The sequence below is a fragment of the Bidens hawaiensis genome, unplaced genomic scaffold (genome assembly GCF_021521415.1).
Source record: "Bidens hawaiensis isolate Kalapana, Puna unplaced genomic scaffold, B.hawaiensis_p1.1 tig00032803_1, whole genome shotgun sequence".
Taxonomy (NCBI): Eukaryota; Viridiplantae; Streptophyta; class Magnoliopsida; order Asterales; family Asteraceae; genus Bidens; species Bidens hawaiensis.
In genome coordinates, this window is record NW_027505266.1 from 67,503 (window position 1) to 84,043 (window position 16,541).

At 33.7% G+C, this 16,541-nt stretch overlaps 1 protein-coding gene across 1 annotated transcript; it reads right to left on the reverse strand.

Moving 5' to 3' along the window:
• Positions 1-13,763: 13,763 nt before the first annotated feature.
• Positions 13,764-15,534, reverse strand: LOC143611956 (uncharacterized). Its single transcript, XM_077086051.1, has one exon. The coding sequence runs from the start codon at positions 15,459-15,461 to the stop codon at positions 14,151-14,153; it is 1,311 nt and encodes a 436-aa protein (XP_076942166.1). The 5' UTR covers positions 15,462-15,534; the 3' UTR covers positions 13,764-14,150.
• Between the last annotated feature and the right edge of the window lie 1,007 nt (positions 15,535-16,541).

Below are 16,541 nucleotides of genomic sequence, written 5' to 3' on the forward strand. Positions count from 1 at the left end.
AAAAATGAAGATATTTTGGGATTTTGGGGGTATTTATATCCCTGAAATCCCATTCTCATTTAACCCATCTCAATTAATCCAAGTCCAAGACCCGCTCCTTACCCGATATTAATTAATTACGCGAAATCACTAAACATAACTTCCTTTATTCATCGTTAAAATTTTAGGATGTTACATTTCTCTCTTGAACCATCGCCTATATATATATATATATATGCACTAAACAGGTGCCCGTGCGATGCAGCGGGTGTTTGAACCTGTTAATCACGTACAAATATAAGTGTTTATGGTACGGTTAAAACCTTGAAATCGTTTAAATCGGTCATTGGTTTGACTTCTTTTTTCTTTTTCTTTTTTACTTTCGGTTTGTTGGTCGGATTCAAAATTTTCAAAATGTAGTGAACGGTTGGTTCGCGGTTTATATCGGCAACCAGCCATATGAAACCAGAAAAGACTGTAATTAACCTAATTGCAATATGATTCCTTTTGTAATCGTTGTTGTTATTATTTCACGTTCTAGATCTTCCATTAATATTTACCATTTATGTGGCTAAAATTATCAATTTTTATTTATGATCATCTCAATTATCATATTATGTTGGTTTGTAGTTAAAATTGATGGTACATTTAAATTATTAATTATTTTAAACTAAATTTATTATTAAAGTTTAAACTGTGAAACCAAACTGGAACCAGGCCGTTAGTAACGATTCGGTTTCAACTTTCAATGGTTGAGTTTGGTTTTGGACGACAAAAAATCAGTATTAACGGTTGGACTCACAAGTTTAACTTAAAAACCATTAAAACCGACACTGAACACCCCTACGTAACATATTAATTTATTTAAAATGAAAAAAAAATTACAACAATATCATATCCAAATTAAAGAGAATAAAATGCTCGTTTTTATGGTGCAATTTGTTTATAAAAATATTAACGTATGAAAAGGCTATAGTCGTTTAAAAATCATGGGTGGGAAGTTAGTTTACAAGTTAAATTAAAAACATAATATGGTTAAAGATGAGGGACCAAACTTGTAAGTTGAATGAATTGTGTTTAAAAGACATGTTTACCCTTACTAACACATGTACGTCATGCTTTAAGTGTTGTAAATTACTTAAAAATGGGTGTCTTAATTTGCCATTGTTTAGTGTATTATATATAGTGTGTATATATATATATATATCTTAAATTAAATATATATAAACAAAATCTCTAAAAGCTCCCTGGTTGTTCTCTAGTCCCTCTCAAGTCACTAGATTGCTTCATTTGTAAATGAAGGGATCTCATGCGTTTGAGCCAAATTCGTGGGTAAGATTCTTACCAAACTCGGATAGTCCTTAAAGGGATTAGAGCATCTAATTACATTAAAAATTAATCTCACCAAAGATTTGATATTCACATCCTATAATTTAGGGTTTATATTTACTAAAGATTAATATATGATTTTTTTAAAAAGAGAATATTATTTATAATTAAGAAAAAAATTTATAGTAAAAAAAATAAGCGGATCTTGGATCTCACCAAATCCCAGATAGCCCTTAAACATGTTATAATATCTCATTTTTTGTGAAACCCATTCATTATTAAACCTTACTTTAATTTCTCTATATGGACTTAATTACAATAGTGATTTTTTTTTTAATTTTGTAACATCCTACTTTCGGTTATAATAATAAAATAAATTTCGTTTATTTTATAGTGTGTCGTTTATCGGTTTAGATAATAAACTATAGAAGTTGGGCTTGGGCATTTAAAAGATGGGATAAGGGATGAAATGGGCCTTAGGTCAATGGGCTTAAGGGAGTATAAATACTTCTTAAACCCTAATCCTTTCCATTTTATCCATCTCTACACCATAGCCTACACCATCAAAACACACACAAGCACTAACCTTTATCCCGAGCCAAGAATCCGAAGGTGAAAACCCGAACCCGTTGGTGCTATAATGTGTGACGAACCAAAACAACATCAAGCTAGATCGTATTCGTAATCGACTCGTTTAAGTTACGTTATAATTAGAAATCGTTCATTAGGGTTCGGATTTGTTTGGGGTAATCCTAGATCTGCATAAAAGTGATGAAAACGAATCAAACGAACCAATACACAGTGAAATTCGTTAACATTAGATTGTTTAATTGATCGAGTGTTGAACCACACATATGTATACATAAATCGCACCCTTTAAACATGAATGTTGATCTGATTGGATGGTTAGGGTTTGTAGGCGCTGAGATTGCGAGTTCATTGATACCTAAATCGTGATGTTTCGTTAAGGATTGAAGGTTAATTGCAGATCTGGCTTATGTTGACCAAATCGTGTTCTTGAAGATTTTGAATTTGACCCCTGCGTCAAAGTTTGGATAAGACTGATGTAATTCGTCAAGATAAAGTAACAAATTAACTAACTAATTCATTCTGGCAAGATAACAAATCAGTTCATCAATTCGTTATGACAAGATAACGAATTGGCTCACCCAGTTCGTTATGTCAAGATAAAAAATCAGGTGATTCGTTACTCACCCAATTCGTTATGTTATGATAACGAATCCAGTCATGTTCATATAATGAATAAGATGACCAACCAGACCATGATAAGATAACGAACCAGAATAACGAATCAGCTAACGAATCAGTTAACGAATCAGTCTTAATTCGCTATAGCGAATGAGTGGGAGAATAAAATAATAATTTAAAATCATAATGGAAAATGTGTTAAGCCAGTTAATGAAAATAAATTTTCCAAACTGACCTGGCAGCTTAACCCCAGCCTGGGGCTCTGCCCCTTAGACCCCGCTAGGGACTGCCGCCCCTAGAACCCCGCTACCAGGGGCGCTGCCCCCGGACCCCCGTTCGTTGAGGGTAATAATTAAACTAGAAAGACGGTATGGGTAGTGATAGTTAATTGATACGTGTAATGGTTATACAGTTAGTCGTGCACAGCTCAAGAAGGGAATAACTATTAACGGTGAACGTAACCGCATTCAGGTGAGTTTCTAGCCCCATTTCCTTGTTTTGTTTTCAGGGCTGTGTGCATACTCGATGTGATAGTTAATACACTTACCTTAAATGGTAAGTGTATGCCATGTATGATTTATATGTTAAATATGTATATCTTGAATGCGAACGAAAGTTTGTCGGTACGTGAACGATCTTCAGATATTGCACGTATTGACAAGGGAGGTATGTATATAATAAATGAATGTGTATGATAGATAAATGTACAACATATGAATATGTTTGAATGAGTAAAGAATGTATATGTATGTTATGGGTATGTAAAGACATAATGTACTAAGATGAAGAAGTAGGGGATCAGACCCTAATAATATCTGAGATAGAGAAGAAAGGGATCAGACCCTAATAATATCTGAGATAAAGAAGTAAAGAGGGATCATACCCTACTAATATCTGAGATAGATAAGAAAGGGATCAGACTCTAATAATATCTGAGATAGACAAAGGAAAGAGGGATCAGACCCTAATAATATCTGAGATAGACAAAGGAATGAGGGATCAGACCCTAATAATATCTGAGATATAAAGGACAGTAAATATATTGTATGAAAGTAATAAAGTATGTACGTATGTATGAAGTTATGTAATGAATGTAGATCAATAAAGTAATTATTATGCATCTTCGGATGCATAATTGAAGGTAAGAATATGTACTGTATAATGTATGATTAACTAGAACTCACTCAGCGTAGCTGACTTTTAGTATGCATGCAGGTGAGTAGAATGATACAGCTGGCTTAAGCGGGGACACATGGCGGGAGAATAAGAGTCTAGCATCTGAAGACCCAAGTTGTTTTACGTTTAATGTTTTAATTTTGAAAGACAAGTTATGAATCATTATGTAATGTTTTATGAAAGTTTTAAATTCCGCGCAAAGTTTTAATTAACTCTGATATTTAGAACTGTATTTATGAGTAAATCCAACGTCCAAAGTAGGACACCGGTAACGGGGCCTTACAAATTTTAACTTAAAAGTTGACAAAAATGTCCAAATTATAACAAATGAACATAAACGAACAAATATAAAACATTAAATAGATAATTCATTCAAGGTTTCATTCAAAAATGAACATAAACGAACATAACCAAACATAAATTGATATGAATTACCATTATGAACGGTTCTTGAAAATAAACGAATGTAAACGAACATAATTTAACAAAGGTAAACGAACATAAATGCACATATATGAACAAACATAAATGAATACAAACATAAAGTTCTATTAAATGGGTCTTAAAGAAAGCTTTCTTTTTGGCCCTCGTGTGAGGGTTGTCATAACTGAGTCTATCCGCTGTTAAATGACTTCACTTAATATAGTCCTAAGGGTAGTCGGTCTTATGTGGATTACATGTTCATGTAGTCTTTCTAAAAGATTGTTAGATTTAACGTTCAAAGTTGAAATATAATTTATTTTTTCATATTATTTACAAGAACATCCACTTACATTTGTATGACTCTAGTTGCTTAGTTTGTATTCATGCTAGTTTTTCAAAAAAGTCATTAGATTAGTCACCTTTGTTATATATCATTCTATTTTAATAAATAGTGAGTTTATCACATGTTTATGAATTTAATCATAAAAAAGATTTAGTTGATCATAAATTAGAATGGTAGCCTCCATTATCTTATTATCTTTTGAGTTGATTTATTCGCTTTGATCATTTTTAAGTTATAATGTAACTCCTTTCAATATTGTTTCTCATGGCTATTTAGTTACAAAAAGTTAAAAGTAAGTATTAGATTTTACCGTGTCCCCATAAATTAATACTCGGTTCTTACAAGTAATTTACTACCTATAGCTAAGTACATTTATCTTTTATGTTTGGGGTTTAGTGATGAAAACCAATTTTAAATTCCGATTTCGTGTGAAAAAATAAATAATATTCATATATATATATATATATATATATATATATATATATATATATATATATATATATATATATACTAGTTTTTATCCCCCGTATTACGGGGGTTGTTTTATATTATTTGTTTAATATTTATTTATTTATTGTATTTATATTTTTTTATTGTATAAAAGTTAATAATATAGTTATGGTTTGATGATAAATTTTTTGACAAATAAATGAGATGTTATAACTCGGTTTAAAAACTATATGGTTTTGATGAGACCTAAGACCTATTTATTTCTTTTACTATAAAATTGGTTTTTTAATTATATATAATATTTTAAAAAGTTAATAATATACTATTTATGGTTTGATAAGATGCAAGACCCGTTTATTTTTTTTACTTTCAAATTGGTTTTTTAATTTAAATAATATCTATATCTTTTTTAAAATAAATAAGATATCAATTTTTAGTATATCCTATTTTATAGGATTTTTACATCAATAATTTGGTGAGAATAATTTTTTATTTATGGAGATGTTACAACCCGTTTAAGAAATATCTGGATTTGGTAATACCCATACCCATGAATTCGGGTCAAATGCATGAGAAGCCTCCATTTAAAAATCAAGCAAATCTGATGGCTCCAAAAAAAGGGGAAGCGACCACATCGCGACACATAGGATTTTTATGTCTTCGTTTATATATATTATAGATATATATATATATACACACTTTAAACTACCTAGTATTAATGGTATCTCAATGTATAAAAATTGTACACTATATATATTATTAGATATAATAATTAGGAAGTTTGGTGTCGCTAAGTGCCGATAGGGCCACTTGGCGGCATCGTATTGGTCATTATCATTTTGTTTTTATATGTTTTAGTTCGGATATCGTAACGAACATTACGTACCAAATTCGCATAGACTCACAGCTTTAACGACCGTGACCGACGACGTTTGGCTTTTACAAATGATTAAGTTTACCAACCGACGTCACCCAGTGGTCCACCTCAATTTTTATATTTTTACCATTTTTTAGCTTCGGTACCGTAAATAAAGTAACCTAAACCGACCGAATCCGTGTCGAGGTACCACCTCAAGGCCCTGAACCGACAACCTTTGATTTTTAATATTGCCTGTGTTTATCGACCAAATAAAGATCGAATATTTTTTTTATATGTTAATTTGCCGAAATTATTTTTTTAGTTTAACGCTTAGGTTTTACCAACGGTGTCTATACCTTAACGAGCATGACCGATAATGTCTTAATTCACGTCGACTTACCATCGTAACACTCGAGATATTACAAATATATCGCAACGAGCCGAGTAAACACTAGTTAGATATAAATTGGATGTTGTCGATTTTTGCAACTGACTTGCTAAATGATAATCTTTGTATACCAAAACTCCTAAAATGAGTGAATGCACACATATTTGATCAAGATGAAAATAAGTCTCCATTAGATTGAAAATGTCTGAAGCATTGATATCAAAACCTTAAAAACGTACTCTATGCAATTAACAAATTACGTATCGACTAAAATAGTTTGGACAAGCGTGGTACATATCATACTCAAAAATTCACAATAATCACTTTTTAAAGTGATGATTTAAATACCATCAAGAGAAACTGTCAAACTTATAGAGAGAATTTTTTTAACGAACTTTACACGGTATAATTATTGCTTGACAAGTAGTTCAAATATATATGTGTAATCATACTAGTCAATCAAACCACATCTAAAAGAGGTTTGAGACATTTAACATGAACAAATCTCATCCACTATATACGTTAAAGAATGTCGATCAATCACTATTTATCATTTCCAATTGAAAAAAAAACACTCTAAGTTCAGAAGTGCCATAATTAAATACATACATATACTAATAAGTCTTACTATACCTGTGTGAGATTAATATTTCTTAATTTGAAATTTATTGGCATAGCATATCTTTACAAGCGACGACACATTGAAATGGGTTAAAACTAGAGGTGGCGATTGTGACTCATGAGTTAAATGAGTTGTATCAAAATGTATATGATGGGTCAGAATGGATCAAACTAAAAAAAGAAAATGATTGAAACGGATCAAAACGCGTTGACATTTCTCGGATTTTTTCATAGCATGAGAAAAACGGAAGAAACTTTTTAGTTTTTTTACTTTTTAAGTTTTTTATTTATATTTCGAGTTATAATTTTTTAATTATTTTTTTTGAATTTTTTTGGTGAAGGGTTTTGAAATGTGTCAAAGTGGGTTGAGATTTCAAAAACTTCTCATCAAAAAATTCAAAAACAATAAGTAAAAATTATAACTCGAAATATAAATCAAAAACTTAAAAGTAAAAATACTAAAAAGTTTCCTCCGTTTTTCTCGTTCCATAAAAAAAAGCCCCCGAGAAATGTCAACCCGTTTTGACTCGTTTCAGTTATTTTTTACTTTTTAGTTTGACCCATTCTGACTCATCATATACATTTTGATACAACCCAATGGGTCACAATTGTCACCCCTACTTAAAACAAATATTTTGATATGCTTAAGGTACGTAAGAATGAATTTATATTTTACTAATCAATCAAAACAAATTTAGATAGTTTTGCATATTCAAAAACTGTACCACAACATTCAATTGCACAACATTCAATTGTGAACCTTGTGACATTTGTTTACCGGATGAGGTAATATAAGTTCTACATGAAGATAATACTACTAAAATAATTGCCCTTCAAAGGATCAAGCAACCAACAAAAGTCTTGAGATGTTTTCACATAGGATCAGCACTCACCATATAAAACCATCTAAAAGAATATATAGATGAGTGTTGCACACTTTTTCTTTTCACTAAGTTTTGTCTCGTTGGGTTTTTACTAAGGTTTTTTATGATGCATGATAACTAATCTAAGAGTATCAGGGGAGACAATACACGCTACACTATCTTTGTCTTAGCTAAGGTTTTGTCCTACAGGGTTTTTCTAAAAATGTTTTTAATGAAGCAACATCACAACGCATATTGAGTTTATAACCAATAGGATCTGTTATAAATACTATTTTATGGTCATCAACAGTGGGATGACTAAAATGCATAGAAGAGAATTCTATCATATATTTTTAAGAATCAAGAATATGGGAATCACATTTGTCGAAACATTTTTGGGTTGTCTAAAGTCGCACAATTCTGGCTCTTTCATTTAAAGTTACATTTATCATTTCTTTTGCTAAGGTGTTTATAGAAAGCCAAATTCAACATAGTGGTCTAGGTGTTTATAGAATGCCAAGTTCAGCATAGTAGTCTACCAATCCAATACTGATATACTCGCTTCTATTGTCAAACTTGATCTTCAATGTAGTTTCATTTTCAATAGCAGTTTTTTGTTTCTTAAGGTGGTGAAAACAACGAAATTATTTTTAAGAAAATAAACGCATACCTAGTCAAGTTGTCTATGAATGCCACTTATTAGCTCAATCCTTCCACCAATAAAACTGAAGATTGTCATAAACATCCATATGAACAAACTCCTTCGATTAAAAAGTATGCCTAGGCCCAAGGGCTGGTCATTTTAGATATTAAGGCAAGCAACGTTCATGAAGCGTGTATGAGCACTTTTAAACTAAAAACTGAATTAAAGTGCCCGTGAGACACGCGCTTCATGGACTTGATGAATTTTGGTGCATCAGAAGGTTGTACAATAAAATTTTAGCTTGAATAAATGGTTTTTTTTTAGATATTAACCCATATTAATACATGATTTTTTAGATATTAAACCATATTTAAAGATTATGTGTGTGAATGTATTGTAAATGGTGCTAGAAGCATATAATAATTATATTAAAAGGAAGTTAACAAATTAAGCCTCTTGTACGAAACAGATGCCCCTTTTGCGCGTTGCGCCTCGGTCGTCGACCATGTCGCTTTTGTGCGCATCCCACGTTTTTAAACCTATATGAGCTTCGGCTTATTAACTTGTATTCCCTGACTATAATGTAACATCTCAGATTTTCCGGACTTATGTTTTTTTGCTTCGATATATCCGAACGTTGGTGAAATATGAAAATACTATCTCAAGCATATATTTATAATATTGTCTATGTGAAATTACATATAAAATGATTATGTGCTTAGGCCGTAGCTTGTTTCATGAAATTTCAATCATTTGCGCGTAATTCGTTCGCTTTTGGTTTTTACAAGAATAATACTTATGAAACAACTACGAGGATTTATTTTATAAACTTGACTTAGTATTTTAGTCATAATGATTCATTATAATCCGGTTTGGTATTAAAAAGTTCGTTTAAGCCCGAAAATCATTCTAATGGGGACATTTCTGTAAATATGATTATTATTATATTAAATAAAATATCCCAACCCAAAACCCAAACCCATCAACCGATCATTGCAGCCTCCTCTCCTTCTTATCGATTTCAACACACACACACACCCTTTAATTGAATCTTGATTCTTGCAATTGGTGGTGTCTTTGAGTGATTCTAGCCATTTCTAAGGCCAATTGGTAATTTTTATATATCAATTTCATGTTTTGACGAGTTCTTGAGAAACCCTAGATGTCCAATTGAGTATTTGATTGTTGTTATGTGTTTAGAGTAATGATTGTACGCTAGTTTGATCATTCTAGTAAGTGTTAAGCGTTTGATTGTTGTTTCATGCAAAGCCTATTGTTCTTGGTGAAACCCGAGGTCCAAAGTTCTGTAATATTGAAGATATAACATGATTATGGTGTTAATTGATTGTATTTAGTCGATTTAGAAACCTAGAGATATCATAAACATGTTATGGTTTGAGTTTTGATGACAGATTCGTACTCGTTTATTGATTGGACTGTAATTCGATGATAACATGATGTTTTTGATCAATTATTTGTTCTAGAATGTAGTATTATGGGTCTAGTTTCCAGAAAGCTATAGTTTGTAATTTTTGGAAGAGTTTTGAATAGTGTTTATGATTTTACAAGATTGGGTGTCAAATCTGATTCGGGAAGTCGTTTTCTGGTCTGTCTTCCCGACATCATAACTCTTTCACGACAACTCCATACGAGTTGGTTCCAATTTTGGAACTTAAGTTTAGAGCTAGCAATATAACTCAATTGTTCTTGCTTGATTTGAATCTATGTTGTTAAAGTTCCATGACAATACTTTTCGTTGTACGATCTGATGAACTGTTTGTACCAAGCTGTATTAAATGAATTATTGTGATGATTGTATGTATGATAAAAATACTATACAAATTGTTTAAGAAGCCCAAGTCATTTGCGCTACTGTGTGAAATTTTGCATAATATATATTTATATTATACTAGGTCAATAAAATCAGCCTTTGCTTGCTAAATTTGTCTCGGCAATTGTATGATAAGAATTTGAGTTACATGATAAATGCTTGGTTGATTGATCGTTGTATGATGTAGGATACATGTTAGAACATATTAATACTATTGACATAAGGCTATCAATAACGAGTCATCAGGCCAAGTTGTGTATTATGTGTGGGTCTTTACGTGAGTCGTAGGGTCATGTGTTGTTGAATACTCTCTCATAGTTAAACACATGTACTATGTATCGGTTAACGAGTTAAGTGTGGCCTTTTGCTTTTCGTGGGAAAAACATTTTTACACGCGTCAACAGAACTTATTGTCGGGATTCCCACGTGGCCTATGCACTCGTTTATTTTCTCGTGTACTTCGACCTTTCGGTTAGCTCGCTTAATTGCAAAGGTGAGTAATCACACCCCTTTTTCATTTTTTATTTTGGGGTAACATGCGTACCACTTTTCAACTGTTTATGTTAAACGAGTCCTCAACCGCAATTCTATTTATATGCTACTTGTCTTATGTGTTTAATTGTTTATTTCGTTGGCAGTTGGGCCACCTCATCCTCTTCCTCATCCTCATTAGTATGATCATGCGACCGTCCGAGTAACTTGACTTTGTGTCAATGGGGAAGACATGTTTTTGTATACTAGCATGGTGCCCGCACGATGCAGCGGGGTATGTACGCAAACATGACATCGAACGCATAACCGTGTTAGCGTTTCAGTAAGTGCGTGACTTCACAACAGTATACGTGTAACCCGACAATAATATGCTCGTAATGCGGCATTGGAAGCTCAACTGGTGTACGGTGTTAGTAAGCACGTCAAACGATTGTACGCGCGCAATCAGGTGCCGGTGCACAGGTAACAACTACATTGAATGAGTCTTGACCAGCCACCCGTTCCGCCTTACAATGTTATAACCCGAAATCCGTACTGATTTAACCCCTTTTGACCCGAACCCGTCCCGAGCCAAACCAAATTAACTTTTTGTGTATCGACCCATTCCAACCTTAACCTTTTAGACCCATGACCCGGACGGGGAACCCTCCCGACCCGTTTGCCGGTTCTTAATGGTAATCACGTAACACATTAAGTTTTTAAAATGAAAAAAAAAAAGATATAGCAATACCATACTCAAAATAAAGAGAATAAAATACTCGTTTTTATGATATAATGTTTTTTAAATAATATTAACGTGTGAAAAAGTTATAAACGTTTAAACGTCATGGGGTTAGTTTGTTTAAAATAAGGGGTATATATGTAACTATTCTATAAATTAACAAAATGTAATTAAAGTTAAAGGACCAAATTTGTAATTATTATTGAATAAATTAAAATCAACCGTGCATTATTTTTGCTAAAAGACAAAATTGACTCTAAAATATCTTAATTATATGCATTGTGGTTTGTACTTAAAGCAACAAGTTTGGTACCTCTTAAAATTTAAGAGGTTCTTCACTCATGCTTTATATATAGTATAGATTTGTCCGAGTAACCATTGACCGTGTTCTTGAGTCATGGCCAAAAGACACGCTATTTGTTTAATTACACACAGTCCGATTAACCGTTGACCGTGTTCGAGAGTCATGGCCACCTCATTTGTTAAATTAATTATTGCTTTACCACATCCGTAATAGAATTGTCTTTTTATATTATTATATTAATTAAACTTTGTCCTTGCTCACTCAACTTTATGTTGATTAAATTTATTTTAACGCGTGTTACAGATTGATAAGCAAAGACTTAAAGAATCTAGAAAACAACTTAGATTGGCTTTAGGTTTTGTAATAATCAAATCATATTGTATTTGAATTGTTTTATATTTATTGTAATGTATACTTGAGTAATTGTTAATAAATTAATAGTTGTTGTCACTTAATATTAGTGTCTTTTGAGCTACTTAACAATCAAACAACGCTCGAAGAAACCAAATCTTTCTTCAAGTTTGGAATTTCACATTTCACAGTTGCATATTCATACATTTCTCACTCATGTTCCTTAGTCTGTCTTTGTCTCTCTCTAGTGCCTAAGAGTGGACGAGTGTGGTCCATTGGTGACTACGTATACACCGCCTAATTGTACCTCAACTATGTATAAAGTTCCCCTTTCTTACCACGAGCGATAATCACACTTGACTACCTTCCATTGATTAATCCTAAACTTGCCCTGATATCTTTGATCATCCGACTACCTGGCAGAGATAAGCATTCCCATCAGGTTTGGAATGACTCTAACATCCTTAAGTGTCCAAATGCATCCTAGGGACGTTGTTAGAGTAATATCACACATCCTCGTGATATCTAGAGTCTCATCGTCGTCGATTCGTACCTTCCAAAGTTCCCAGTTTTTAAGATTCTTCATTATCTCCTTGAAAATTATAGTATAGAATAATGCTCCTACATCCATCGTCTGTGATTCAACGGAGCGCTCAACGCATATGATTAGTGTGTCATATGAGTCTTCCTCTACAACATTCACTTCTTGCTTATCTTTCTGAAGTGACATGTATTTTGTACACGTGACGCCTTTTCAATTCTTTAACTGACCCATCTTCCTATATTACAATATATCATGGATGCTACCTCGTTATAGCCTTCTTCCTCTACCTCTAGTCACTTTACGCTAAACTTGAAGATTCTCCTAAACTTCTACGTTGTACGTCTCTTCCCATTATTAAATCCTAAATATTGTCAAAATTAAGCTTAGTAGTTCCAAATGAACTACTAATTGTAATTGCTTCTTACCAACTCTCGGGCAAAGAAAATAAAAAATGGAATGCTTTAATCCCATCCTCAAATTTAATGCCAGCCGATACTAACCCGATACTAACCGAGTTATGACTTAATTAAATGCCTCGTCTTTCAATATCATATTTACCAACAACGAATTTAAAAAACCTTATTTAAAGTGGATGACTTCTCCTACACGTTGATAAGGCCTTTAATAATCAAGCATGATCTTTTCGCTGATGAAGTGGTAGATAACACTCTTTGTCAATGATATTATGACCGCTTCCAAAGCATGTATGTCCTACAGATCCCAATCTGCATCAGCCATATCTTTTGACTTTATGAGAAGATGCTTAGTGAAGTTATAACTCTTTATGAGAAGATGCTTAGTGAAGTTTATCTTTGGTTTAAACTACTTCACTAACTACCAAAAAATTTCAAATGCATAGACTCTAACAAAGAATTTGAAAGTGAAAGAGTAAGCGGACATTGGCTTTAGCAACTAATTTACACTTCCTTGTATCTCAATACAAATAATTAATGGTAACTAATTTACCAAAACATATCTTGAAAAGTAACTAACTTACTACAGACAAAACAATTGCCAGTAATTGGCTACAAAACTAACACACTCATGAAGTTTTTTGCCACCGTTGTGATGGTTTCCATCCTATATTGTGGACAAATTTCACAACGGAAAAATACACACCTGTTCTTGATTTTTTTTTCCTTTTATATGACTAGACTTTCCACTATTGAAATAGTTCAATCTGAATTTTGATTATATAATTTAGAAAGATCATCCAACAAATTACCTACCATCTAACCCTTGATTCACCTATCAATTTACATTTTAAACACTGATATCTCACACACTTTAACTACAACATTAATATCCTTTAACTCGTGTGAGACTCTTATCAAGAAAACAAGAAATTCCTAAGTGAAGTTAAATAAAAAAAAAAACATCTTTATTTAAAATATTTGGGTCCCTATCCGTAGTTGGTGTGGACCATGACTAGAATCATATGCATTCATGTCACGATGAAAGTGGAAAGTCCACTTGTTTGCCTTTAGCCCCACGGTCAATTTTATATATTTCTAATTAACATTTATTCAAAAAAAAAAAGTTGATTATTACAAGACAACACACATGTTTTACGTTTTCAATCTTGCGTAGTAACTACACACATACCTTCGTTAGGTTATGAATTTTAAAACCCACCGCAGCCACCTCCTCCGCACCCGCCACCTCCTCCGCAACCACTAGCAGCGTCCGACACCATATCTCCTATTAACAAACCGCCCAACGCTCCTCCCAACAACCCAACTCCCAATCCGGTACCGAACTTGCTCTTCTTTTGAGTTTGTTGTGGTTGGACAACTGGCGGGTAACCATATGCCGGTGGTGGAGGATACCCTCCGTATCCCGGGTGTGGAGGGTACCCACCGTATCCTGGCTGTGGAGGATACCCACCATATCCCGGTGGTTGTGCAGGAGGGTATCCTCCATAGCCCCGTTGCTGCTGGTAAGGATATCCAACTGGCGCCTGAGGATATCCTGTCGGCACCTCTTGATGCCCAGCTGCTTTCGGTGCCTCAGGATCCCCAATTGCTTTTGGCGCATCAGAAAGCCCGGTTGGTGCCTGAGGGTACCCGGCCGGTGCCTGTGGATACCCACTAGAAGCAGGTGCCTGGGGATATCCTGCTGGCGCCTGAGGGTATCGTGCAGGGGCAGGGGGATATCCTGCATGTACCGGCGCCTGAGGATATCCTGTAGGGGCAGGGGGATATCCTGCCTGCACTGGCGCTGCCTGGGGATACCCAGCTGGAGGTGGGTACACACCTCCAGTTGGAGGATAAGGTCCGGGAGTAGCAGCTGCCGCAGGCAGTGGATAAACTCCCGGACCGGCATCGATTGGCGGATACATCGAGCTAGATCCCGAAGACGACGCCGTCGCAGCTGGATAAGCATAAGCTGTAACAGGCTCATCCAGCTTATTAGCATTTCCAGCCGGATGAGACGTAACAGCCTCATCCGGCTTATCAACTTTCCCGGCCGGATACGCGGTAACCGGCACCTCAACGGTACCAACTCCTGCCGGTTTATCCCCAAACTTATACGAAAAATTGAGTTCGCCTTTGGGCTTACCGGAAGGTTTCCTGACCTGATAGCTAACAAACTGTAACGGCTTACCTCCAGTTAACGCACCTTCCAGCAGCTCCTTAATCGGAACATGAACTTCACCTATATCCTTATCACCTAACATCCCTCCCGTTTTGATTTTAACAACGAGCGTTAATTTGTTATTCAACGCAGCGGCTTCGTCAATCTTAAACTTCATCGAGTGATTCCACGTAGGATTGGAGTCTCCGTCCTTATCCACCGGCGTTTTCTGCTTCTGATCTTGATTGACGGCGCCGTTGATGTAGGCGACGGCGTAGACGTCCATTTTGCCGACGAGGTTGACTTTATTCAGGCCTTTCGCTGAGATGATTGTCACTTCTAACGATCGGTCAGCCATGGCTGGTTATTGATTGAATTGAAAACTGAAACTGAAATTAAATTGAAGCGTTGATTATTATACAGACGAGAAAAACGATGAGAGTCCACCGAATAACGAGAGATACTAATTAATACGGAAAGAACTTAATAATGCAAGTAACATGATTCCGGTCTATATGTACCGCTGGATGCTTTCCTCTTTGACGTCACATATAAAAATATATAAAACAATTAAATTGTACACAATGGCTTTTGGAAGAATATAGTAATGCAATATGGTAAACTAACAAAACTTAAAAAAAAACAAAATAATATTTTAATCTTTTGAATAATTGAACGTTACGTCTTATTTTATACTAGATTGAGGCCCGTGTATTACATGAGTAATTGATAAAAGTTCTAAACTCTAGCCGTTAAGTTAAATTCAGTCAACAAAATATTCATATATTGTTAATACATTTACAATTTATATTAAAATTGTAAAAGTTGCATAATAACTAAGGTTACACAAATATGATACAAATTAGTAAAAAACTTTCTTGTACAATATATTTGTTATATTGGTTGGTATACATTGTTTATCAAAAATCAAAATCTTTAGTCCATATCTACTTGTAACACTTGATAAGGTAACATGTAGGTTTGTTTGTAACTCTTGTTGTAGCCACATATAGTTGTCAGTGTGAAAAATAAGGTTCTTTCAAGCACGTACCAAATAAGAAAATTAAAAAATGCACATTTTCCTGAGTTCAAATACATATGAGAAAATTTTAAATCAAAATCTGAAACCAATTTTATATAAAATATTATGCAATGTTGCTCAAATCTCAATTTAAAAACAATTGTAGTTTATTACCATACAAATTCAAATTCTTAGACAATGATGTGCTTTTATTTTCTTTAATTTCGCATTACCTTTGACTTGAAAATTTTATTATAACATGCTTGCAATTTCATTGTTGAAATTTCCTTATTTTCGTATTTCACCATTTAATGTTAATGAATGAATCGATTAGGAGCTACCGTTAATAAAAATAAACTTGAATTCATATATTGAAATGAGTTAAAGATAAGGAACAATATATTAAAATATGTTAAT

Excerpts from the sequence above, each read along its gene's own strand:
- LOC143611956 (XM_077086051.1), bottom strand. The coding sequence starts at position 15,461 with ATGGCTGACCGATCGTTAGAAGTGACAATCATCTCAGCGAAAGGCCTG.